Source organism: Canis aureus, chromosome 7 (assembly GCF_053574225.1).
Source record: "Canis aureus isolate CA01 chromosome 7, VMU_Caureus_v.1.0, whole genome shotgun sequence".
NCBI lineage: Eukaryota > Metazoa > Chordata > Mammalia > Carnivora > Canidae > Canis > Canis aureus.
This window is the reverse complement of record NC_135617.1, coordinates 9,980,930-10,007,641: the sequence shown is the minus strand read 5'-3', so window position 1 is coordinate 10,007,641 and position 26,712 is coordinate 9,980,930. Positions and strand designations below refer to the sequence as shown.

The 26,712-nt window shown below is 40.0% G+C and overlaps 1 protein-coding gene across 5 annotated transcripts in view; it reads right to left on the bottom strand.

The window, feature by feature from the left end:
* POPDC1 (popeye domain cAMP effector 1) overlaps positions 1 to 26,712 on the bottom strand; it is a 38,594-nt gene that overhangs the window by 6,875 nt on the left and 5,007 nt on the right. For all 5 annotated transcript variants that reach the window (XM_077902929.1, XM_077902930.1, XM_077902931.1 and 2 more), the window contains exons 2-7: positions 26,235 to 26,471; positions 22,382 to 22,506; positions 19,377 to 19,564; positions 18,526 to 18,634; positions 12,517 to 12,684; positions 11,281 to 11,422 (exon numbers count right to left, since the gene is read on the bottom strand). In XM_077902929.1, the coding sequence (XP_077759055.1) occupies positions 11,281 to 11,422; positions 12,517 to 12,684; positions 18,526 to 18,634; positions 19,377 to 19,564; positions 22,382 to 22,506; positions 26,235 to 26,460 (958 nt within the window). In that variant the 5' untranslated portion in view covers positions 26,461 to 26,471. The remainder of the gene's footprint in view (positions 1 to 11,280; positions 11,423 to 12,516; positions 12,685 to 18,525; positions 18,635 to 19,376; positions 19,565 to 22,381; positions 22,507 to 26,234; positions 26,472 to 26,712) is intronic.

The window sequence follows — 26,712 nt, the reverse complement described above, 5'->3', positions numbered from 1 at the left end:
TTCCCTGAATTTATCCAGTCCCCGCTACGTTTGTTGGGGCCAAGGAAGAGCTGTGGTGCTTACCATATAGTATGAAAAACACAGTAATGCAGGAATCACCCACAGTCCTGGGGTGACATCTAGGGGTCTCCAAGTCGGGCTCCCTTCCTCTTCCAGTCCAAGCTGCTGGCAAACTCGCTGCTCCCCAAATCTAACTCATCCCTTCCCTCTTCTCTCGCTATTCGCCCCACCTGGAGTGGCCTCTCCATTTCCATCCCTGCCCATCAAATTCCCACCCATTCCTCAAGGTTGAGATCAAACCCCACTTCTTCATCGGAGTCTTCCCTAATTCCTTATGTGGGGAGATTCTATTCCCTACAGCCCTAGAGCCCTTCCACATTCCGTATTTCATTGCGATCACAAGTATATGCCCCTGTCCCATACTGGAAAACAAGTATTATTTTTTTTAAAGATTTATTCATTCATGAGTGACACAGAGAAAGAGAGAGAGAGAGAGAGAGAAAGAGAGAGGCAGAGACACAGGCAGAGGGAGAAGCAGGCTCCACGAAGGGAGCCCGATGCGGAACTCAATCCCAGGATCCTGAGATCATGACCTGAGCCAATGGCAGACAGTCAACCACTGAGTCACCCGATGTCCCTATTTTTCTACCTTATACTCAGAAGCTAAAGCAAAGACAACCTGGACAGCCTGTAAATAAAGCAGAGTGGGGGAGACTGGGTGACCCACCTTGGCAAGATATTCTCGCAGGACAAACTGGTGGCCCTAACAGCCCAGCAAGATGGAATATTCCTACTCATGTTCTTTTCACAGGATCCTAGATCCACTCTCATTTCAGGCTTTGGGGCTGGGGTAGGGCCCGCAGGCTCCTCCGGTGAGGGTTCCCATGGTGGCACCTTGTTGCCCTGTCTCTACCGCTGACGCATTGGAAGGCCACAGGGAACCACTGGAAGCCTCGCGGTGCCAGCTGGCTGCCTGACCCCCCCACAGGACTCAGAGTCACAGAGAGCACCCACTCTTTGTCCCAACCTCAGTTGGCCTGGGACTCCTGGCCCACTGAAGGCCAAGTGTGATGTTCACCTGGTCCACCTGCGGATCTGTCACTGTTACAGCCAGAAGAAAGTCAGGGAGCCGGGCCCTCACCTGCCCTACACCTGATGCTCTCTAACCTCGGGGAGAGCCGCTGGTTCTGTGGAAAGACTCAGTCACCATCACTATGCTGCTAGAAACAATTTCTTTGCCTACTAATAAATCTAAGCCAAATTTGGAGTGTGAACAACAAAACTCCCAAAAACTATAAAAAGAGAGAGAGAGAGAGAGAGAATACTCTGCTTCAAGGAACTATCTTACGTTTTACAAGTTGAACATTAATAGATATTTTCTACAAGTTTGCCTGGTTTTTTCATTAATTTTATGCACTGATGCATCATCAGAAGTTTGCCCAGGAGGCCCAAACTCACCTCGATGTAAGAGCAGGAGGAGAGGAGGGAGGAAGAAATTGAGCTTATCTTTAGCTTAAGTGCTTTTTCAAATTACTTTTGTCCCTCAAGGACATTACTATGAGGTACATGACCTCTGTATAATGCTTTACTTTTCACTTATTCCACATTCTAAGCAGGCAAATAATTCCATACCCATAAATTTTCCAGAAAGCTGATTTCTATCCTTCTATTCGAACCACTTTTACAGTTGGGAAACAGAAGTGGTTAACTATATCCTTCGGTATTCATTATAATGAAGAAGAGCTAATTAGCATTATTTTTCGCTATTAGCTATAATCATCTTCTACTTGGCTCTGGGTGCCAATTAACACAGCTTATCATAAAAGTATGTAAAACAAATAGGCTCAGACTGAACTGCAATCCAGATTTATCAGGTGTGAAATTGTTAAACAGTTATGTAAGAGTTACTGTTGTTTGGGGATGTTTCATATTATACCAAGTGGCAAAAAAAAATCTGTCAAAAAGACTTCTCCATCCCTTCCATGGATACCAAGGCACTGAGAAGGCACAGAATTTCCTCTGAGCTGTACATTGAGTATGATGTTAGCAGTGGGTTTTTCATACATAGTCTTTGTTATATTGAGGGCATCAAGTTCAGCAATGGCTTCATCAAAAGCTGTCTTTGCAAGAGAGCAGGCTTTCTCAGGGGGGTTCAGAATTTCATAATAGAACACAGAGAAGTTAAGGGCCATTCAGTGCGTTCAGCTGAGAGAGAGAATGGCAGCACCAGGCAGCAATCCTAAGGGTAAGAAAGAAAAACTCAAAAATACGAGCTCTGAGCCCATGTAGAAGATGGAGGCTTAGCGGTAAGAGCCTTGAACCCAACAGTGGACCCTTCCCCTCCTGCCAGGTCACTGGGGGTGACAACGCTGTGGATGCCCACTGGAAGATTCGGATCTAGGAAGTAGAGTCCTCAGCAGATCTGCTCAGACAGCAGCTAGTTCTGGATCCTAGCTGAGGAGGAAAGGACTTTGGATTGAGGCCCACTGTGCATCCTGCGGGTTGTCGCCTGCAAGTGCAAGCAAGTCAGGGACTTCAGTGGAGGACAAGCTTAGCCTGCCCCCCACCAGACCCTTTCCTGGCTTCCTGAGGTCTTGAGTTAAAGAACCACAGGAAGCCTTTTTCCATGCAGACTGAGGAGTTCATACCTAACAGTCAAAATTCTGGTATCCAGAGTAGTGAAAAATTAGGCAAGAGAAATTCCCTTTGACAGAATTCTATCCTTATTAAGCTGATTCTATTTCGGTGTGCTTCTAATTACATGAGGGCCTGAGGGCATCTCTTAGCAAGTCAAAGTAAACAGACATATTTGTTGTTCTTAAATCCAGAGTGAAGGTCACACCTGTTCCAGAGAATGAATAAGCAACCTCGAGTTTGATCTCCAAATAAACAGAATATCCTGATATGACATTTATCAAGTGACTTTTCTCTCTGCTTAAGAAACACATTTTTGATGAAGGGGGAACACTTTTGTAAACTATCCAATATAATGTTATATGATTTTTTTCCCCTTTATTCCATTAACTTTGATGACATTTTCCTCATTCCTTTCAAAGTGTTCTTATTTTTATTATGTTTAACCATCTGGCCGACTGCTTTAGCAAGTAATTAAAAACCTTACAAAGGGTTTAGAATTTTAATTAGATTATACGATTTTTGATGAATGGGGGTAGGGAAGGATTTAATGGCTTCGTTGCTAGAGAGGATTATCATCCCTTTTTCTGCCTTGCGTATGTATAAGATTTTTTTAATTGAAGAGATTGGATTGAAACTTTCTGAAAAATAAAGATCAAGGGTAGGTATAGCTTTTATACTTAATTTCCCTTAGAGAAATTTAACGCCAGCATTGAAGGACTCAACCAAAGAAGTGTACAAATTACAGCAAATAGAGAGGTTGAAGGTGGTTAGTGGTTCCCATGAGGAGGTTTTCTCTTGCCCTACAGGTCATTTCCAGATCAATTTTTAACTACTCACATGGGTGGTCAGGGCACTGAGCTGCATGGCAACAGGTGTGTGCAGCCAAGGAACAGTGGAAGTCCTTCCTGCCCACAAAGAGAAAGCTGTAACATCATGTGGATGGTGAATAAATTCAGGAGAACAGGGAAGCAGTTATAGGATGGCAGCTGTGCACAGACCCAGAGAACAACTAGTCCAGGAGGAGACAGAAGAATGGAAGTTTCTGTGAGCAAAATCTCTGAGAAAAAGGGGACACAGAATTGATGTACTGAGTAGAGATATAAGAAAAAAAAAAAAAAAAGCAAGGATGAGGAAAAAGAAAGGCAACTAGAAATATCTATAAAGACAAAAAGCAGTATGGAAAGGTATGGTTCAAATATGAAACAACTGCTCAAAGACTTTAAGAAGAAACAAATTGGGGGATTCCTGAGTGGCTCAGTGGTTTAGCACCTGCCTTTAGCCCAGAGCGTGATCCTGGAGTCCTGGGATCGGGTCCCACATCAGGCTCCCTGCATGGAGCCTGCTTCTCCCTCTCTCTCTCTCATGAATAAATAAATAAAATCTTTTTTTTTTTTTATTTAAAGAAACAAACTGGATTTCAACTAAAAGAATGAATAAGAGGCTAGAAATATTTTGAAAAAAAGGGAGATAACAGAATATACTTGTTATAAATCTTGATTGTTTAAAAGTTAATGAAGAGACCCACCACAATGTAACAAGGTAGAAAGGGAAAGAATTAGAAAAATGCTACATAGAGAAAACAAAATGGAAGTGTAAGTGTATTATTTAATGTTACAAAGGTAAATAATAAGAGAATAAAAACTAGTGATATTACCAAAGTGAGAAGGGGGAAGGGAGTTAAAAGTGAGCTAAGTTAGGTCAGTAGATAAACATTAAGTGGATAAATCCATAAACAAGAGGACATTATTTAGCATTTTGGACAAAAAATTGTTCCAATGTGATTGCTCTCATTAAGCAATTAAGTTGGAGGGGTCAGTTGTTTTCATTGAAAGATTTTTTTTTATGCCATTTGTTATCTGAGTGTATATATTAACTTGTAAATTTTTAAATTTGTTATTAAAAGTTTAAAAATATGTTAATATATAAAATCCCTTTATTATCATTTTACAGAGAAAATACCATGAAAGGATAGAGGGCAGCAGATTGGTGATGACAGGAGTTTGGGAGTCAGAGAGCACAGTCCCTACTGGCTGGGGGACCAAGGACCCAGAGAAGATAAATGTCTTATTTCTCAACCCTAAAAGGGGAAAATACCACACCAATCTGATTGAGTGGGTGTGAAGATTAAATGAGAACATGTATGAACGTGGTAAGGATGTGTCAGCTGCGATAGCAGTGGCTGAACATCCCTAAACAAATTTACACTCCCAAATGGATATGGATACCTGTAGGGTAAAAAAGCAAAACAGGAACTTACAACAAATTCATCACTTGTTTCAGAGTGAACCCAGTGATTTTGACCTGGTTACATAACCTCCCTAAGCTGCTCCTTATTTCTTTTTTTTTTTTTTTTAAGATTTTATTTATTTATTCATGATAGTCACACAGAGAGAGACAGAGAGGCAGAGACATAGGCAGAGGGAGAAGCAGGCTCCATGCACTGGGAGCCCTACGTGGGATTCGATCCCGGGTCTCCAGGATCGCGCCCCGGGCCAAAGGCAGGCGCCAAACCGCTGCGCCACCCAGGGATCCCTGCTCCTTATTTCTGTACAAAGTGGGGGCACTGCTTTTTTGTCGAGCTGTCTTGATGGGTCTGAGAACTGTTCCCTCAGTATTCCCGGGGCTTGATCACACCTCCTCTCTACTTCTCCATATGATTCATGTAACACTTATTTATTCATCTACAACTGTTTATAGGGCAAATGGAAGACAAATTGAGTTGAACAGGTTATTTCATGAAACCAGCCTTGGAACTAAGAATGCTGTATTGGTTTTTGTATCTTTCCAGGTAAATAAATGGGTAAGATAGTCAAGAGAAACTCATTATGTCAGGTACGCCGCTAGCCTTTAGAGATAAGAATACCAACCAGACGTAAGCTACCTTAAAGCGTATTTGTGCAACTAGGTCATATGAAACCAGTAGATCGTCCAGAATGTCATCCTGACATTAATAACAAAAAACATCTGAAAGACTTTTTTTCTCAGTAAGACATCTTTCATAAGTAAATATTTCATAGTGTCTTTAAAAATCATAAATTTTAATGATAATTTCTGGAAAAAATACATGGTTTAAACTAACAAAAGCCTTCAAAGACGAGTTCCAATAGAATGCATTGCCTATAATGCTTCAGGATTTAAAAAACAAACTAACTGGGATGCCGGGGTGGCTCAGTGGTTGAGCATCTGCCTTCAGCTCAGGGTGTGATCTCGGGACCCGGGATTGAATCCCACATCAGGCTTCCTGTAGGGAGCCTGCTTCTCCCTCTGCCTATGTCTGTGCCTCTCATAAATAAATAAAATCCTTAAAAAAAAAAAAAAAACTAACAATAGGTTATTTAACCCCAATTAACTAAAATAAAGTTCTATGACTTTTAAGGAAACATAATATGTCCTCCTGTTGCCTGTGACGTCTGTGCCTGGCACCGCTTATCAGTGATGGACCTGCCAAGTATAATCAATCTGTACGTATGTGTGTGTGTGTGGTGTCTGAATTACACATAGGAGCTAAACCTCATAAGGAAATGAAGATGGCAAGGCACCCTGAGGAGCACGTTGGTCCAGGAGCAGAGAGAAGAGAGCTCACATCCATATGAGGGCATGCAATCCTTCCCACATGCCCTGCACGGCTCGTCCTTTCTGGTCCTTCTGTTTCACAATCACACTTCCCAACATGAAGCAAGTAAATGAAGCAACAGGAAAGTGAAAAAGAGTTAATAGGATTATGGGCTACTGAATAAAGAGGTAGAAAGCAATTTTTCTCAGACTGTCTCATTACTTTCTTGTCTTTAAAGTGACAATTTGATGTGGAATACAGAGGCTGTGTGGCAAAGAGGAGAGATCTTGCTCTGGATTTAGCATCATCTGACATATGTAAATAGAGAGCACATGTAAGACATGGGATCAGCAGCAATTTCTTTTCGTGCCTTCATCAGAATCTATCCACCTGTAGATCTACCTACCAGTAAATTGGAAATACAAGAAACATCTTAATCACCACAATGGGGCTGTAATCAGCAAAGTTCCAGACTGTTGGAAGGAAACCCTACTCCTTACTACTCAAAGTGTGGTTCAGGGCCCAGCCACATCAGCAGCGCTGGGGCGCTTGTTAAACATGGGGATGCCAGGCCCCACCCCAGTCTTCTGCATCAGAATCTTAGATAGAATCTCAAGCCATTCATATTCATATTCACTGATTTAAGAATTAATGTTCTATAAGACAAAACAAAACAAAAATGCAGAAACACATACACACAGATGGAAGGGGAACCCAGAGATTCAGAGACTTTTCAACCAAGTGAGATGGGTACATGCTGATCCTGACTTGAAAAAGAATTATGGGAAATGTTGACACAGACTTTAATATTCAAATCTACTCCTATATTTGAGTTGATGACTAGAATGAATAATGTAAAAGTTGCTTCATTAGGAAAATATATAAAATAAATATAATTTTTGTAGAGCAGCATTGCTTGTAATTCTGTAAGTACATATGAGACAAAGTGAAAGCTAACTAAACACTAAATGACCCGAGGACATTACTGGATAATTTAAATGTTCCTATGTAGAGCCCTCCGTAAAATGAATAAGGCAAAAATCTTCATTGAAATGGAAATCAACGGGTCTGTGAAAACCTCTTTGCAGCACTGCTTGGTCATAATGAAGGGATGAGAGGACGGTAGGTTTCTCCAATGAGGTAGGTTGTAGGAGAAAGAAGTGATTTGGGGGTCAGCACTGCCTTCTCACTGAGTCTAGGTGGATTTATCGGCAAAGGGGTAAATAATAATAGCTAATGTGCCTTGCTGGCAGAGTTGTCAGGTCTGTATACAGGAATGGGTGTGAAGGTGACTTGTAGGGACACTTGAGTGGCTCAGCGGTTGAGTGTCTGCCTTAGGCTCAGAGAGTGATGCTGGCATCTAGGATCGAGACCAGAGACCAGCTCCCTGCAAGGAGCTCGCTTCTCCTTCTGCCTCTGTCTCTGCCTCTCTCTCTCTCTCTCTCATTCTGGGTCTCTCATGAATAAATAATAAATAAATGCTCAAAAAAAAAAAAGAAGAAAGTGACTTGTAAACTATAAAGCACTAGATAATTGTTAATATGCATTTTTTTGCCTTTTTTCTTTTTTTAAAAGATTTTATTTATTTATTCGTGAGAGACACAGAGAGAGACAGAGACACAAGCAGGCTCCATGCAGGGAACCCGACGTCGGACTCGATCCTGGGTCTCCAGGATCACGCCCTGGGCCAAAGGCGGCGCCAAACCCCTGAGCCACCCGGGCTGCCCTTGCCTTTTCTTTTTAAAACAGGGAAGCAATATGGTCAAACAGCATGGATCAGACAGGGTGTCTAGCTTTGTATCCCAACGCCTCACCTTGTGCAACTGGGACAAGTGACTAAGCATCCATGTTCCTAATTTCTTCATGTGTAAAATGAAATAAAACTAAGGTAGATCCATGTTATTGTCACAATACTTGCTTTCCCTCCCCCCACAGGCTCGCTGTCGCTCAGCCAGTGCTGGAGGATTAAAGATCCACGTGCTGATGGTGGTTCTGGCCATGTGACTTCTCCGGTCCAGAGAACTCGAGTGTAATTGGCATGCACTACTTCTAGGGGAGCTTTCAGAGCCATCGCATGGCTCTGTCATCACTGTCTTCCCTCTGCCCCGAGTGGCAATCATCCGAAAGCAGCTGCTCCTTGGCATCCCAGGCTGAGGAGGCCACGGGCCCGGAGTGGCACCCAGTGTACACATGCACGAGAAAGCAGTCTCATTCACCCTAGTCAGAGGTTGGGAGACTGTTAGTGCTGTGCCACCTAGCAAAAGCTAGTATACCTCTCCATGCGGGATTGTGGTAGAGACTACCTGTGACTCTGTACAGAGAGTTCCTGAAAAATAATACCTATTATTGTCCACAAATGTTTGTTCCCTTCTCTCCTTAGCATTCATGAAGCTGCCACGACTGCTGAGAGTAACTGCCACAGTTGCCTCCGTGTACACATCAGAAACCAGAATGATAAGAGCTCACTTGTTTTAGCGACCTCACATTTACTAAGACTGACCACATGCTCGAAAAGTGGTACATTTTGTTATTTCAGCCTAACTGTCGTATGAGATTGGTTCTGTAGCCTATGTTTTACAAGGAATGTAATCTGTAATACGGGAAAGTACATGGCATTGATGGGTCTGGCAAACAAAACAAAACAAACAAAAAACCCCCAGACTCCAGGAGTTCTGAGCTAAAATCTAAGAAGGAGAAACCAGAACTAACTAGTTTTTGATGCATCACATGCCAGGATGCATTAAGTGCTTCATTATTAGTATTAGAATGGTGGTCAAGTACCAATATTTTTCATTAAGCTGCAGGAAGTAAAGCCAAGAAACTCAGAACAGGGATTAGTCCAAGGGAATTAAGGATGAGCATGGCTTTGTTGTGCAGTTCACACACATCCATACTCAAACCCACGCTTATTAGATCCACAACTAATAATTATTAGAGCAAGATTTGAATACAGGTCTGTATGCGCAACACAGGTGATCAATCCACCTGGTGTCTGGTGGCACAAAGAGCAGAAACGTTAATCTCGAAAATGTGTTTTAATTCTATTTAAACAACATACTCTAAATAAACTTTTTTTCCCTAAAATGTTATTTTACTCCCAAAAGATTTAGATGATAAACAAAAATTTATTATTATTATTTAATTCCCTTTCTGCTGACCTTTTTTAGTACATAATCACCATACATGCAATTAAGCTGGGTCCACTTGAAAATGCTTATTAACCACCAAACTGTTTCCACAAGGCAGATAATGTATTTGATATGCTAGTGGATTGCAGAGTTTGGACAGCCTCAATCAGTACTTCCAAAAGTCACATTAGAATAAGATACAACCATGGACACCTGGGTGGCTCAGTGGTTGAGCGTTTGCCTTGGCTTGGGTCGTGATCCCAGGGTCCTGGGATCGAGTCCTGTATCGGGCTCCTTGCAGGGGTCCTGCTCTCCCTCTGCCTATGTCTCTGTGTCTCTCATGAATAAATAAAATCTTAAAAAAAAAAAAAGAATGAGATTAAACCATCTCCCATTTCTCATTTGTGTTACTCCTGAAATCTCCTTTGGGTCCACAACACATTTCTATGCCTAGACTTGGCTTTGGAAGTTTACGTCGATTACGTGGCTTTGCCAATTCATGCCTCTCTAGACTATGCGACACTTAACATCCTTAAATCCAATTTATCTAAAGCATCCAAAGTTACAAGATCGTTTACATAAACATTTAGGATTGTTGAATGTGTACCTGTATTTCCTTTGAAGTTACTTTGGATTAACACACAATAGGAAACATTAACAGTTTTTAATTTTATACAATGGGAGAATTTGTCTGACTTTTTGCTACTTCAAATGAATGTGTGTGTGTGTGGTTTTTTTTTTAAGATTTTATTTACTTATTCATGAGAGACACAGAGGGAGAGGCAGAGACACAGGCAGGGGGAGAAGCAGGCTCTGTGCAAAGAGCCCAATGTGGGACTCGATCCCAGATCCCGGGATCTCGCCCTGAGCTGAAGGCAGACGCCCAACCACTGAGCCACCCAGGTGTCTCACAAATGAATTTGTTAAAAGTTCTTCTCATATTATCATTTTTAGAATAATTCTTAAAATAATTTAGTTTCTCTTATTTTACTTACTAATCTTTAACATCTGTGTCTGAAAATGTTACTTAAAAGTGGTTAGAAAATGATCTAACCTATAGGACAATCTTGGAAAACCTGCCTTTTGGTGAGTGGGTGTGTGAATGAGATAACTCACAGGGGTGTTGGGTGGTCTCCTTCATCTTCAGGAACATTCCATTACCCAATCACCTGTTAACTCTTGGTGCTCACACAGTCAGTGGTAAAACACCCAACAGTTGCTTCCTATCATTGTTTTTTTTTTTCTTTTTACCAAAAATTTATTTACCAATTTTATTTCCAATAGATATTTAGATTTGTCCCAGAATTTTACAGTTGTAGAAAAATGCTGGAATGAACAGCACTTAATGTGGTATCATTTGCCGTAGAGCATATATACAAGGTAAATCTTTAGCAGTGAAATTTGTGTCAAAAGGCATGTACATTAAATTTTAATAGGCATGTAATATTTCAGTGGAGGTTGTACATCTATCATCTCCAGATAGCAACATTCAAGAACTTCCTAACTTCTTTACCACTGGTGTGTTATCAATCAGTTTGATTTTTGCCACTAAAATCTTCACCAATAAAAGGGGTTATCTGGTGTCATTTATTTACTCATTTATTTAAACACATTCCTGGGTCTAGGCTTTCACTTGAACTAAAATCATGAAAACAAAAGAGACGAATATCTAGCAAACCATATGGACTCTTTCACATTATCCTAGTGAACCAGTATCTAAGAAAAGTACATGGTAACACTAGGGAACAATTTCTAAAATCGGAACAAGAGTTCTAATGCTAAATTTAAGCTGATGGGCAACATGGAAAAGGAAAGCAAGATAAACTTAGTATTTTTTATTGATACCTTTTAGGTTGCCAAATGGTTACTTGCAAAGCTATTTTTCTGATCAAAGTTGTCATTTGTCTATTTCCAATGACATCCAGTGGCATCCTGGCATATTACCAGTTTGGGACAACTTACGGAGAGAGGACATGCTGGAGGTGCCCCGAAGAAACTGGTGTAAGCCGTCATCACTGTCACTGGAGCTGGCTATACTGTTCCTCATTTCCAGCATGGAGATCTGTGTGCACAGGCTGAGCTGGTGTTCCAACTTTTTGGCCTTCTACAAAGCAAAGTTTTAAGATTTCTGAGATCTATAAGACTTGGATCACATATTCCTTGTAAAAACCATTTCTTTTTTTCCTTGAAACAAAAAACTACCAGCACATAGTAGGCGGCCAATAAATGTTAGCTATAACTTTCATCATAAGCTACTACTACACATACATTACAAAAATTTTATATGATCAGCTTATTTGTTAATCTGAAAAATAATAAGCACCAACCTAATTTGATAAAGGGCCTACACAAGATGACTTTAAGAGAGCACCCACCCAGGACACCTGGGTGGCTCAGTGGTTGAGCCACTGGCTCAGGTGGTGATTCCAGGGTCCTCCGATTGAGTCCTTCATCGGGCTCCCCACAGGGAGCCTGCTTCTCCCTCTGTGTCTCTCATGAATAAATCAATGAATAAAAATCTTTTAAAAAAGAGGAAGAGAGCACACACCCGTATGCATAGTTCCTGGAGAATTACTTATCATAGAAACAATGTTCTGCAATTTCTCTTCAGTCCTGATTTTAATCTTCTTCTAAGAAAATGTGGGGAAATGAAGATGGAATTGCAAACCGTAGAAGATCCCATACAGCTCCGCAATTCCTTGCTGAGTTGCGCAGGCTCCCTCCTATCCCTCTCTTATCACTTATGAACTTTCTGGAATGGGGCTTGACCAGGAGGATGTACCAAACTGGAAGATACCAGCGTTGAAAGGCCCACTTCCTGCTCACTAGAGTTTGTCAGTTCTCCTCAGTTGCTACCTCCCTGCTTCCCTGCCTTCCTGGCCTATGCTACCCTCGTCCCTCCCTCCCTCTGACTCACTTTCCTTAGATTGATTAAAAGGCTCTTTAGGAGAGACCACAAATGGAGGTCCCTGGCATTTAGAGTCATCTCGCCAGGTAACGACACATATAATAAGTACAAAATATTTCCATGCTCTTAAGAAAGGATTCCCACGAAGGGTCTCTAAATTACAAGCATCCCCACTTCACTTAACATGAGTAATTAATGAAAATTCAGAAAAATATGTATTGCATAAAGTGAGGTATACCTCATTATACATATTTGCTCAACAAAATAAACACACTCAGAAAAACACTTACTTTATCATTTAAGGTGGGATCATTCAATGAGTAGAGCTTATTTGTAATGTCTTTTCCTATAAGATACCTAAATATTTCATACAGAAATGGTTCTGATTCCAGAAAGTAAGTTAATCTTTCTCTTGACCAGCATAAAAATCTGCAGTTATCATCTGCAATGATGGTTACCTGCCCAAGAAACAAACATAGAAAGAAAGAAGTGCATCTGTGTATATGAATTATGACTGTAATTATTTGGGGGAAAGGAAGAGTAGAATAATTCAGTGGATATTATTATAGCAATGATTTGTCATATTAGTAAAATTAAAGCAAGATCTATAACACAAGCTTCAATAGCGATTACAAAATCATGTTTAAAACCAAGAAATCTGTAGACTAAAAGCAAATTCCCCACGTTTTGTTGTTGTTCTGTTTTCCGAGGTCTGGTGCTATAGAGTGTACTAGGCCAATGTTCCAATTAGACATATAATTTGTGGTGAAATATTTCTTTGTGAAATATTCTTCTTGTGATTACAAAAGAGGTTTAAGAATATGGCTTCTAGCAAAAGAATTGGGGTAAGATCCCTGAGGCAAGTTATAGATGAAAGACCTGCCTAGCCAACCTTGCAAACACACACTGGAGAATGAGAAGATGGACTCATGTGAACTGGTTTTAGAGTCCAGGCTGTTACTGAGGAATATGGCTAGTGAGGGTCCTTCTCTGGGTCCTTTTGTCATAGGTATTTTTTGAGTATGATCTTTCAGGACAAGCTCCAGGGTGTGGGGGTTCACAGAGATCCCCCAGTTAGCTCAGAATTGGGACACCATACCTCCCTTGAGCACTGCTCCACAGGAAAAGTGGAAAACACTAATTGCACCCCTCAGAGCTCAAGATTCTCCAAAGAAATACTTTCTCCAGAGTGAGGGGTTATACCCCTAAAACAGTGTCAGGAAGTCCTTCCTCCCATGCAGGTCCCCTTTCATCAGTTAGCACTCTTTCTCTGAGCTTCAGATGGCACTCAAATCACTGAATCCACACTCATTTGTGGACATATCTGCCTCCAGCAGGCACTCTGAGGGCAGGGACTATGCATCTTCCTGTCTGAATGCCCAGATTCCAACACAGAGTGGTCTCAGTGTATATGTATCATATGAAGGAATTAACAAATGAACACAAATGCTGTCGAAGGCAAAATCCATTTTCATATCCTCAACGTTAAACCCAATGCCTGCCAGGTAAATTAATAAAGAGTTTTTGAATTAACATGAAATCATATCTGAGCCTCAGAGCAAACATTTCCAAAGGCACTCTTTCCCCTTGGTTTGTCACAAAATTAAACACGGTTTTGCTGATGAGGGGGTATTTATGTCTACTAGGAGAGACAAATGGAAAACCCAGCTTCTCAACTAATATCAATAGCTGCGATTTGACCTTTAGCAAATTAGAGGGTTTGGCTACTTTAAAAAGTGGGTTGATATTCCTAGAACAAAAAGTTTGCACTTATTATATAAGAGTTGGACTATCCCAAACCAAACACATTTGGATTCAAGAAATGCATCACCAGCTCTATGAATCCATAAAAAACTAAATTCTCCTCATTCTTTCAACATACATTATGCACTTACTTTGTGCTAGACACTGTTAAAGGCACCGAAACTACAACGTGGACAAGGAAGACAAGATCTTTGCCCCTGGGAAGCTTACATTCCAGTGAAGGAAGCTGATGATATATAAGGAAATATGACACCGTCAGGTGACAATAAGTGTTTTGACAAATATAGAACAGGGGCAAGTGGTAGAGAATCTTCAGGGAATGACAGTTACACATAATACCACTCACTTTATATGTGTACTGTACTTTTAAACATTTAGGTGTTTTTACATCTGTTATAAGTGCTCCAAAATTGCCTTTCAGGTAAAGCAGGTCATATTCTTTCTCATTTTTCAGATGTCAAATGACAAGAACCAAAAAACTTATTCATGAGCACATGTTGATTAGTGGTGGAATGAGTACTTCTGACATCCAGCCCAGACATATTTTTCCCAACCAGGCCAAACCCTACCCAATGTGTCCAATATTCAACCAACATGATCACATTGACAGTAATCTGGCTAAGTGACCACAAGGTCAGCTCAAAGTCCATAAAGAGTCCCTTATACAAAGAACCCAATAGCATGAAGCTTACATCCAAGAGGAGGAAGCTGATAATAAACAAAGACATCTGCCCAAAAAACAAAACAAACTTTTCTTTTGTTTTTGAGAAAAGAAGTCTAAAGTCAAGCCAGTAGTGAGAAATTCCCAGAAATACTAAGATGTGGGTAAATAAACACAAGGCAACTGAATAATATTCCACAGTAGTAATTAAAGAAAGGTGAGTACTGGTACTCACTGCAGCACAGCCCTGTAGCCAAGCACTGAAGAAAAGGTTAGGAGCTGGAGGTGCCTTTGTTTGGCAAAGAGGTCATCCGTGACTTTGGAAAATTTAAGTCATGTGCAAGGGGGGAAGAGGTTAAAAGAGCAGTTGGAAGCCATCCAGGAGAAGAAAAAGGAATTGTACCTAGATGACGTATAATGCGTTTAACTTCTTTCCAACCATTCCCATAGCCTCGTTTCCACAGAGGTAATGATACTTCTGATACTATCATTCACTTAGCAAATACACTTCTTGTTGATGGTTGACAAATACCTTAAACCTGTTTATTTTATCATTAAATTTAGGTTGAATAACAGTATTCAAATAAGAAGCTATGCCTACAGTATGTATGAATAACTTGCAAGTCCATAAGTGTAAGCCTTTAATTGGAAGTGGGTCATTAGCATATTGACTGAGGTCATTTTACATGATGGCTAATGCTTCACTTGTGCCAAATAGACATTCGTGTTTAATGATTTTCTGTCACAACAGCCAAGTAAAACGTATTTTAATGAGGAACTTCTATAAAAGCAATATAAGAATTTTTAAAGCTTCTGTAAAATAAATTCCCTTCCTAAAGTCATTAGGCTACCTCAGCAGTGCCATGCTTCAGCTCTGGCGGAGAATTTTACTGAGGAAATAAAAGCAAATGTGACAATGGGAGATAGAAAAGGATTTCTCTCAGGGAGAGGACTGGACTAAGTGTTTGCGATCGGGTTGGCCTTGATTATTACTTCAAGGCACTAGGCCTCACCCTCACTTTACATTCTACAAGCTCATGGAATGAGAAGACATTACACAAGACCAAGGGTGTCCAAGGGAATTGCCTAATGTGTCAGGACTGGAAACAGCAGCTCAACACTCTGATGGCTGATTGTCCTCAGGGGAGAATTCGTTATTTTCTTCACGGATTATATAACATTTCACACATCAGCAACATGAAAATGTCCTAGGACTGGTCTATCCAACCGATGCTCAGAGTTCTCCTAAGCGCTAAAGTACCGTAGAGTCAAAGCTGGCCGATTACTCGCTTCACAGCTTAAACCAAAAGATTTCCTTAATACTAAGATAAGGTTTGGTTTAAATACAGGAGAAAATTTCAAGTTCATTTATTTCACAAGGGCTGGGATCTCCAAGACGTTCTTTTTCCCTTAAACTCAATAAAGCTTTGATTTTCAGGCTTCACAGCACAGGATGCGCAAATGACCGGGAAAAGCAATGAGTGGGAGATAAAATACAAAATGGTATGTGTGATAGAGGACGTGAAAATGGTAAAGCTCACTTGACATAAAACAACTGCCCAAAGAGGAAGAAACCAAACACAAAAGACTAATTCCACCTTTTGTAATAAAGATACTCAAGATTCTACCAAGAATTCTAAGCGGCAGCTTTGGCGTGTAGGTACCAACATGGCTGGAAAGCACCTCTCAGTCACCTGGGAGTTCAGGTTCAGAGTCTGTTTCTCAGCTCTGTCACTGTGCCTGTCATAATTGTCACATATGTCCCCAAACACCATTTGCAACCTGCAGAGACACTGAGTCCACTTGCCTTCCTTTTCTCCTTTCACACTATTCTAGAATTCCTTAGCACCCCTACCAAAGATGAACTTAAAGAAATAAAGATTTGAAGAAAGTAGCTCTTTGTGAGAACACTTTGAATTGTTCCCAATTAAAGAAAAATGAGATTAGCAGGTAAAAAGCAGGGGTGTGGAGAAGTCTGACCACTGACACTTGAAATGTCCCTGCTGTGGGCACAGGTAGTGAGATGTGAGAGCACGTGGTATGCTTCACTTGGGAACTTAGTCAGAAAGAGGCACCGTATACTCCTACACAGATGTGCAGCAGCTATTTTTACTCCTGAGTATCTGCCAATGGGAACATTTTGTAAACAGTCAAAACACAATCTCTCCCAAGGGTTTATTCTGATGGCGTCTGTTCCAATTGCGTAGGACACAGGTTCTACGATGCTAAAGTAGTTCTTATGCACTGACCAATCAGAAAATGCCACACCACACTCTATGCAGACAAAAGATGGCTGGTGCTGGAAAGGTTGAATCAATATCCTTTCCCAGCTATGGTACCTCGATCTTGGTCCTGATTCTGGAATCTCCCCAGCACTTATCAGGAACATCTTTCAGCTACCAAATCCCAATCCCTAGTCCCCCCAAGATTCCCTAGTCCCTGCAGGTCATAGTAGGAATTCCTTTTTTGCTAACTTAATTAGAATATAATTTGAAGTCCAGGTGACAAGATAGTACCTGGTCATATCCCTGGCCTCTCAGGGAGCACTTGCTTCTAGAAACAAAGGGGGTTCAGTTTCCACACCCTCTCCAAATTCCAGGCTCTTTGGGGTTATAATGAGACTGAATGACTGTGTAATGCTGCTTGCTACTGTACACAGAGAAATGGATGCAACAGATAAATGGGCTTTGGAAGAAGAAATCATAAGGAGGGCAGAGGAAAGAAATAGAGAGGAAATGAGTGGCCCTGGGCTAGTTTGTAGACAGTGGTGATTAAAAATACGGTAAGAACGTCTTCACTGCGCAGCTGACCCTCCCAAACACAAGATGAGAGTGTAAATTCGAGAAGCCACAATACAGCATTAGTTTTCCGCTTCTGTATCTTAAGCTCAGCCAACGTGGGAGCAGTACTAGACCCAGTTAATGAGCCTACATGAGACCTTGTAGAGAACACACATAACTTTCACAAGTAGTGTGGTTATTCAGATCTGTTACTCAGCAGAATGGGAGTGGGGCAGGGCTCCAACCATCGTACATAAACTAAACTAAACTAACTAAACTGGACATCTGTATATTTTCCCTTTTATCTCCATATGGCCTCCCAAATTGTATGGTGCCTCAAAATGAGACTCAAAAATAAGATGTGTCATCAAGAAACCCTGACTTTTCTTCCCAGAGGTGAGAACATCCCGTCTATTCCATTTCCTACCTGTACTCATTTACACTCTTGCTCGGGATATTTCCTTACTGCTGTTTAGAGCCTGAAACCAAAGGAAATTCTCATACATTTTCTTGGTTGCTTTCCTATCAATCAAGAGGGGAATAAAATAGGAGGGTGGGACACTTACGGAAAGATTCAAAACAAAGTGCCACACAATGGGCAATTTTTAATTATGAAGAACTTCATCCTTTGCCCTTAAAGTATTCATTAAATATAAAAGAGTAAAGTGACTAGGTTTTTTTTTTTTTTTCACAAGAATTAAGAAAAATATCTCTAGGGCAAAGCCAGTTTCTATTTTGTTTCCCAGTAAAAGTAACTAATTACATGTTTTAGGAGCACTGATTATCCTCAACTGATATTTTCCTTTTCTTTTTTCCATAATCAAAGCAAAAGGAAGAAAATAAAAAAGCAGTCATACTCACCACCCAGAAATAACAGTGTAAACACTACGGCCAAAGTAGGATATATTTTTCTAGACCTCTTTTTATGTACGTAGAGGCAATATTTTGTTTGAGATTTATGACAATGGGGTTATGCAATATATACCATATGGTAATCTCTTTTTTCCATAAATCACTTTATCATTATTATCCTTTGGATTTTTGAATGAAACACGAACTAGTTCCAACCTTCTTAAAATCATGCCGACACATACCTGGAATTTTTCACCTTTGTGCATCTGAGTTGATCTAAATTCAGGAGAATCTATAAAGGCACAGGGGTAAATGTTATGCAGAAAATGTCCTCGATAGGAAACCTTCATTCTGACAACAGAAATTAATGTTAATAAATGAACAATATTTCACAAATAACATGACGATCCTTAACCTTATAAGTTAAAGGTTATGGATTATGGGTTTTGTACTAAAGTTTTAAAGACTCCACAGATGACAAATGTAATTAAAAGCACTTCCTGAAAAGCATAAATATTTACCTCAATAGAAATTTCACCAAGGAAAAAAAGACAGGGTCCATCCAGTATGGAACAGACATGGTTCATTGGTTATCATTGTCATACAGCTAGAGTGACCATAAATTTATTACTCAAAATCAGATAATTTTAAGAAGGAAAGGGTTGGTATTAAGGACTATGTCAGAACTATATATATACATATATATATATGACGGATATTCCTAGAAGTTATATTTTTGTGATACTCAAAAAAATAAACAAATCACCTGTGAAACATGCATAAGCTTCTGGAAGTTGAATGCCTAACTTAAAGCTTCAATTTTAGCTCATTAACTTTAAAAAAAAAGTCAATAAAGATTCAAAATGTTCACAGCTGAAAATTCTAACATCTACAAGATTCAGAGTAGTCAATTCTATATAACTCTAATCTGTCGCTCTGTTGTATTGTAAAATGCAGGTGTATAATGGGATTTCACCACCAACAATCTCTGCGACCTGATGATCCAAGTCATTCCCTTCTAGTCATTCCCTACCCAGGGAACAGGGGAAGATTCAAGGCAAACTGGGAATTTCAATTTCCAAAGAGCACTTACTTCCCCTTTAGGAGAATACTCAGACGGTCGTCAACGGAGGTTTTATCCTCTGCAGCATAAGTCTGGCCCTTTTTTAAGGTTTGGATCATACAAAACTGTCCAGTTAATCTTCTGAACAAATCTGGAGGCACACGGAGGGGTTCAAACAATCGGCGGTAGATGCCACTAAGCTCCTTCTCAATCTTTACCTGAAATGCAGCAATGACCAGATGCTGCTGTAACACAGCAACACCGAAACACTGGCTTCCTCTGTTCCAAAATGGTTTGAGAATAAACAAATCTGCACACCCGCCATGGCCCTTCTGTATTTCAGTCAATGGAATCTTACACAGACAGTAAGAGGTGACACAAGTTTCGATGCTAAAAGGGCACTTTTGCAGTTAAACAACTCCAAGAGCATATGGAAAAGATTTGCACTATTAGTCACATCTCTTCCTATGTGCTGTAGAGCAGCTGTGGAGGTTTTGAATGTTACCACAACATAGACCTTCCCAGTCTTAGCGTTTCCTATAAATAACACAAAACCTTTTGTCTTTACAACAATTTTGTTTCACAGAAAGAAATCATATGGACTTTTAAACATTACAGCCAAAAAAAAAAAAAAAAACACAACCTCCACATAAAATAGGAATCAACCTGGGAAAATTTTATGAAAATACATGTATTGAGCATTTTATCTATATGTAAGCATTGTTTAATGGATCAACATAGGAAAAGAAACATCCCCAGCTGCGATCATTGCTTCTGATTTATTTATTCTGAAGCAAAGCAAAGAGGGTAAAAGGGTTTCAGTGAAGCAATTTCGTCTTTAGCTAAAACACTTTATAGAATGGAGAACCCATTGGATTAAGTCTGGCTACCGGAGGAAGGGGAAAGAAAAATGGCTCAATCACTTCTGCTGCCAGACAAGACCCAGATCACATGCCATAATTGGGCCCAGCATTATTAGTCTGGGAAAACTGAATAGCATGTGAATGAACTTTGGGCTCAAAGGATCATCCATCCCAATGAAATCTGTCACAGCCACACTATAAAGCTTATAGATCCAGATGATGATAGCCACTCAGATGTCACTACACCTTTGTGCTGCTCTTGCCATGTTTCATTTTAACGGAGAACCAGCATTTATATCTTTCAAAAAAGTAGGTTCATAATATGAGAGGAAACGAAAGCACAGATACTGTGTGAGTGTTTTACTCGATGCTACTATCATCGCATCAGCAACTTCTGAACCTTATGTTCAGAGCTTGGGGTGTCAGCAAGTTCTGATATTCAGCAATTATAATCCTCACTATTACCACCACCTACCTCCTCCACTTTAGAGTTCTAGTAATGAGTGTTTAAAATAGTTTATTCACAAATATGTCCCACTTTCAGAATGCACACCAGCTGATGTGGCATAGTAACGAGCATCTGAACTATTGACTCATATTCATAATCTGCTCATCCTGCAAGTCTTAGCTCAAGTCCCGATTCCTTAACGAAGCCTTCTTAATTCTTCTTGTGAAAGCATCCATGCATCAAATGTTTTTTTGAGCACTTGCTATGCGACAATCACGGTTGTCAGGAGCACAGAATATAAAAGTAAGGTAGTAGACGACAGTTCCCACCTATTTGCTATTCCCACACCCTGTAAAAGGATTCTCCATCCCCTTAGCCCAGCCTATTCCTACGCTATCACAACTTGGCCATGTAATGTGGAATATGAGCAAAAGTGATGCATGCTCCTCGTGCACGGAAGTTTTAAGAGACACTGGGTCTTTCTCTTTGGTTCTCTTGTACTTTTTTCTCTGCCATGAGAATGCATGTCTAACCAGAACCTGCTGCTGCAGCAGAGACCTGGAAATGACACAGGCCAGAATCACAGCTGACATACAGTTGCTAGAGTCCACATATAAGGTGGGTGAGAAACAGAACTTGTCACTGAGATTTTCAGGATGTTTATTACACGGGATAACCTAGAGAAAACTAACATAGTAAAGCAAAACAGCCTGGGTTGCGATGTTTGAGGAGGTTACGATCTAGTAGAATGCCTATTACATGTATCAACTATGTCATTCAAATAATCATTTCCTGTGAAATGTCTTGTTTTCTAATAGTTTTCTGTGCACATGTCTGGCTTTGAACATAATAGGAGGACAAGTGCTCTATCTTCTACTTCACTGAATAATTGTGTGTCCTTTGAATAGTTAATAAACGATGTACAGAGTGATTTCCAGGAGCCACACTACTTTATTATCCTAGTTACATCTTTTTGTTCTTAGAATGACCAAAGAAACACAACAAGATAAGTTTTTCAAGAGAAGTTGAAAAAAAAAGTTAAATATTAGTGTTTTGGTAACACCCTCCCAAAACGATGATTTTCTTAAATGAATATTTTGGGCATAATGAAAAAAAAAGTCATTACATTTACAAAATAGCACAAACTATTTGTAAATCATTAGTATGTTCAAGGAAGTTGCCTGTGAATAATTAATTTTACAACTGGGCAAAGATATTTCCAAGTGACATCTGAATACCAATAGACAAAAGAAATAATGAAGTTCTATGATGAAAATGTTCTTATATCTAAATTGCCTGAATGATTTAAAATCTTTAAAAAACTCATTTGTCGGGGTGTCTGGATGGCATGGTTGGTTGAGCACCTGACTCTTGGTTTCAGCTCTGGTCGTGATCTCAGGGTCATGAGATGGAACCTCACGTGGGCTCTATGCTGAGTGTGGAGTCTGCATGGGACTCTCTCCCTCTCCTTCTGTCCCTCCCACCTGCACTCTTTCTGTCTCTCTCTCTCTCAAATAAATAAATAAATCTTTAAAAAAGGGTCATCTGTAGAGCAAAGTTCATAGTATTCACATATTTCACTTTCAGACATATGTAAACAAAATCAGAGAAATGATATTAAAGGGACTAAAGATGTTAGATGTTCATTCTCAAGTCTGAACAAAGCACTTCAAAACCTTTTTGGCTTTAAAATATCTTCCTTATTAATTAATTTTAGTAATTACCGGTCTTTTCTTGTACAAAAGATATGACAGATGCAAAATGTTGACACCCAGGAACACAGAGTTCCAGATCATGATATCCAAGGCACATCGGTAGAGAGTGGCCCAGACAATATAAAGGGTACAGCCTGTTGAATAACAAAGTCAACATGTTAGAGGTCTAGAATAGTGTCAGCATGTAGCTAAATAAATTTGTTATCCTCTCTATAAACAAACAAATGAGCACATTTTAGAAATACTTAAGCCAGGGGTACCTGGGTGGCTCAATTGGTTAAGGGATGGACTCTTGATTTTGGCTCAGGTCATGATTTCAGGGTTCTGAGATCCAGAACTCCCCCACCCCCCACCCCCACCCCACCCTGGACCCCTTGGTTCCGCACTAGGCATGGAACTTGTTTGGGATTCTCTCTCTCTCTCTCTCTCTCTCCTTTTGCCCCTCCCCCTGCTTATGCATGCCCATGTTCCTGCTCTGTTTAAAAAAATAAATACCTAACCCAAACATCACATTAAGTTCCATTTTGTTTTTTGTCTTACTACCACAAAAGAAAAATGTGCTTTGTTGCAGAAAATTTATATAGAAAATATCTTTAAAGAGGAAAGAAACCCATAATTTTACTACATAAAGAAAACCACTGTTGATATTTAATAAGTTCTCCATTTGCAAATTTTATTTCCTTACAATCTTGATGCATTTTTCCCTGATGGCAAACCTACAGTATATAAAAATTTAAAATCCACTCTTTTACTTATTTTACTTATTGTGGTAATTTCTGTTTTGTCAAAACTCTTCATATACATAGTTTTTAATGACTGTAACTGATTAAACTCTAATTTACCTAACCATTTTCTCAACAGATGAGATTTTTGGGGTATAATTTTTGATACATCATCAAAACATCTTTATATATTAAGAATTCATTTTTTTTTTACTAGTTCCTTAGGGTGAGTTACCTAACAGTAAGTCAAGGAAATGAACTTTTCAGTTTTTCATGAGACTCAGGAACTGTTTCCCAAAGGTATATAAATATTTGCATTCCTACTAGTTGGGAATGCCACTATCAGGTTGTTAATAATACAAAATTTGAAAACTCTTAATTTGACACTGGAATTATGTTTCATTTTATTTTGCATTTCCATTATTGATGAACCTGAATATTTTCCCAAAATTTTTTAGCTATCTGATTTTTTCTTTCTTTTTTTTTTTTTTTTTTAAGATTTTATTTATTTATTCATGAGAAACACTGAGAGAGAGGCAGAGAAATAGGCAGAGGGAGAAGCAGTCTCTCTGCAGGGAGTCAGATATGGGACTGGATCCCAGGATCACGACCTGAGCGAAAGGCAGATGCTCAACCATTGAGCCACCCAGGTGCCTTAAAATTTGAATTTTTCATCTGACAATTTTCCGTTCACCCGTGGAAATCTTCCTGCTTTTTCTTATCAATTCTCTTACTTTAGGAAAAATATCCCAGTTTCTTTTGACCCATTTATGGTGGGAGAGTCAATGTATATTTTTAATTTAAAATAAAATGTTCAGGGGATCCCTGGGTGGCTCAGCGGTTTAGTGCCTGCCTTTGGCCCACGGTGTGATCCTGGAGTCCAGGGATCGAGTCCCACGTCGGGCTCCCTGCCTGGAGCCTGCTTCTCCCTCTGCCTGTGTCTCTGCCTCTCTCTGTCTCTCATGAATAAATAAATATTAAAAAATAATAAAATAAAATATATTGTTCAATATGACACAAATATATCAACAACATGCATGCACAGAAAAACTGACCTCCCACATTAAAAAGTTATCCATTTGCAATTTTTATTTCATCAGAATGATTTGCGGCATCTGAGTAGACCAAAATGTAGAACTTTGTAAGTTTTTAAATAATATTTCATAACAAGTCTTGTTGAATTTTAAAATATCATTAAAGAAGACAGGGAAACATAATGCTTTGACAGACTGAGAACATGAGGACCTGAATTATAGTCCTGGTTTGGCCACATTCTCTCCATCTTAATTTTGGATTAATCATTCAACTCCTCCAGGTTTCATCTTGGTTGGATTAGATATCTCCTTGGTCCATCCTACCTCTAAAACCGTGTTTTAAAAATTATAGTTAGCCAGGTGCCTGGGTGACTCGGTTAAGCGTCTGCCTTCAGCTCAGGTCATGATCTTAGGGTCCTGGGATCAAGTCCTGCATTGGGCTCCCTGTTCAGTGGGGAGTCTGCTTCTCCCTCTTCCTTTCCTTCTGTCCCTCCCTTGCCTCTGCCCACACTCGTGTGCTCTTTCTCTCTCACACACATAAATAAGTAAAATCTTTTAAAGCATTTAATTAGCATTTGCCTTTTTATAGGGTGTGGTTTTTTGTTTTTCATTAAAAACTGTAGTGCCTGCTGCAATCGCTACCTTACTCAGAGAGAACACAGCCACAGGAGTTGCACAAGCTACCTTCTAGCTTCCCTTCCAGGCTCTTCTTGTTTGATCCATCTACTTATCTAGCTATTTACCTATCTATCTACTTCTTCATTTATTTGGAGTATAGATGACACACAGTGTTACATTAGTTTCAGGTGTACAACATAGTGATTCGACAAATTTAGACCTTATGCTATGCTTACCACAAGTGTAGCTCCCATCTGTCACCATACATCGCTATGATGGTATCACTGACACTGTACCTCTTATTCCCACAACTTATTCATTCCATAACTGGAAGTGGGTCTCTCACGTCCAGACTTTCCTTGTAATTCTTCACGCATACCAGGCATAATGAGCTACTCTTCATTCTCCCTCAATATGCTGAATTTCCCTCTCTTCTGTGCCTTTTACCTGGATCCCATACACACGCACACTCAGAGGAATCCTGTTCATCTTCCACAAGCCAGCTCCAATGTCATCTCCTCAGTGTGACCTCGTTCCGCCTTCCTGCTGAGCCTATCACCCTCTCCATTTCTCCCTGGCACTGGGTGCATGCCTGCGTCACAGCGTCCAACTCCTCACACATGACTGTGCATCTGTTTCTCTCCAGCACTGCCCCCCCAAAAGTATCTTTTTCAAAGATGGACATTGCCTTCTTCAGTCTTTGCCTGACAAATTATAGGTGCCCCAAAATGCATCTGAATAGATAAATCACCAAGGAAACACACATAGAGAGTAATTTGTCAAGAATCACTGGCTAAAATAATAAATTCAATTGTGTCGGCATTCTGATGTGAATAAATTTAATCCACCTCATCAGGATTACTGGAGCCCTCAAAAAAAGTTTTACTCGAACCACTGTGTCTGGGAAATTGCTTTTGTTTCCAACTTACAGACCATAAGAAATGCCTATTCAAATCACAGTGGTTAAGACTGGTTAGTACTTACTATATGCCAGGCACTAATATAAGTCAAATATCACACATACATGGGTGCTCGCACACACACACACACGTACACACACACTCGTTTAATTCTTACAACAGCCCTAGGAGATGGCATTATTTTTACCCTTATTTGACATGGGAAAACGGAGTAGAAAGGTTCCATCACTTGCCCCAGTTACACAGTTAGCAAGGGGTGGAACCAGTATTTGAATTACACAGTCTGCTCCAAAGCCCACACTCCTACATACAGATGGATTTTTTGATATCTGGAAAGTCTAAACAACATAGAAAACACACATGGTCTTATGTAAAACAAATAAGGGAAAGACAGCATGTAAAGACCTGTGTGGCAAGTCACCTGATATATGTACTACTAGTTTGCTGACAAAGACCTATATTTTAGGTACGCTATAGACCTGACAAGGAATACCCGGAAGCCCCCAACACAAAGTCCATCTGATGCCAGTTATAGGGAGATTACATAAGTTTCAATTAGGTATCTTACCTATAGTTAACATTCCTCTAAGAAGTATCATATGAAGGTGAAGTGTAGTTGGAATAACCAACCCAATTGTGAAAAAAATATTTGCTACATGAAAAACTAGGTGATGTATCTCTCTCCAGTTTTCACATGTGGTCTCATTGGAAGGCACAGGTATGATACTTTCTAACTTAGGTGTAAAACCTATTGCAGGTGATTCTGTCAAAGGGCTGGACTCGGTATAATTCATCTTGAAAATCCCTGTAAAAACAAAGAAACAAAAGGATAATCATAAAAATGGTAGCTGTATATTATTACCCCTATAGGTATTACATCAAAATTATTTCTGGGGCAGCTGGGGTGGCTCAGGGGTTCAACGACTGCCTTCGGCCCAGGGTGTGATCCTAGAGACCCAGGATCGAGTCCCATGTTGGGCTCCCTGCATGGAGCCTGCCTCTCCCTCTGCCTGTGTCTCTGCCTCTCTCTCTCTCTCTGTGTCCCT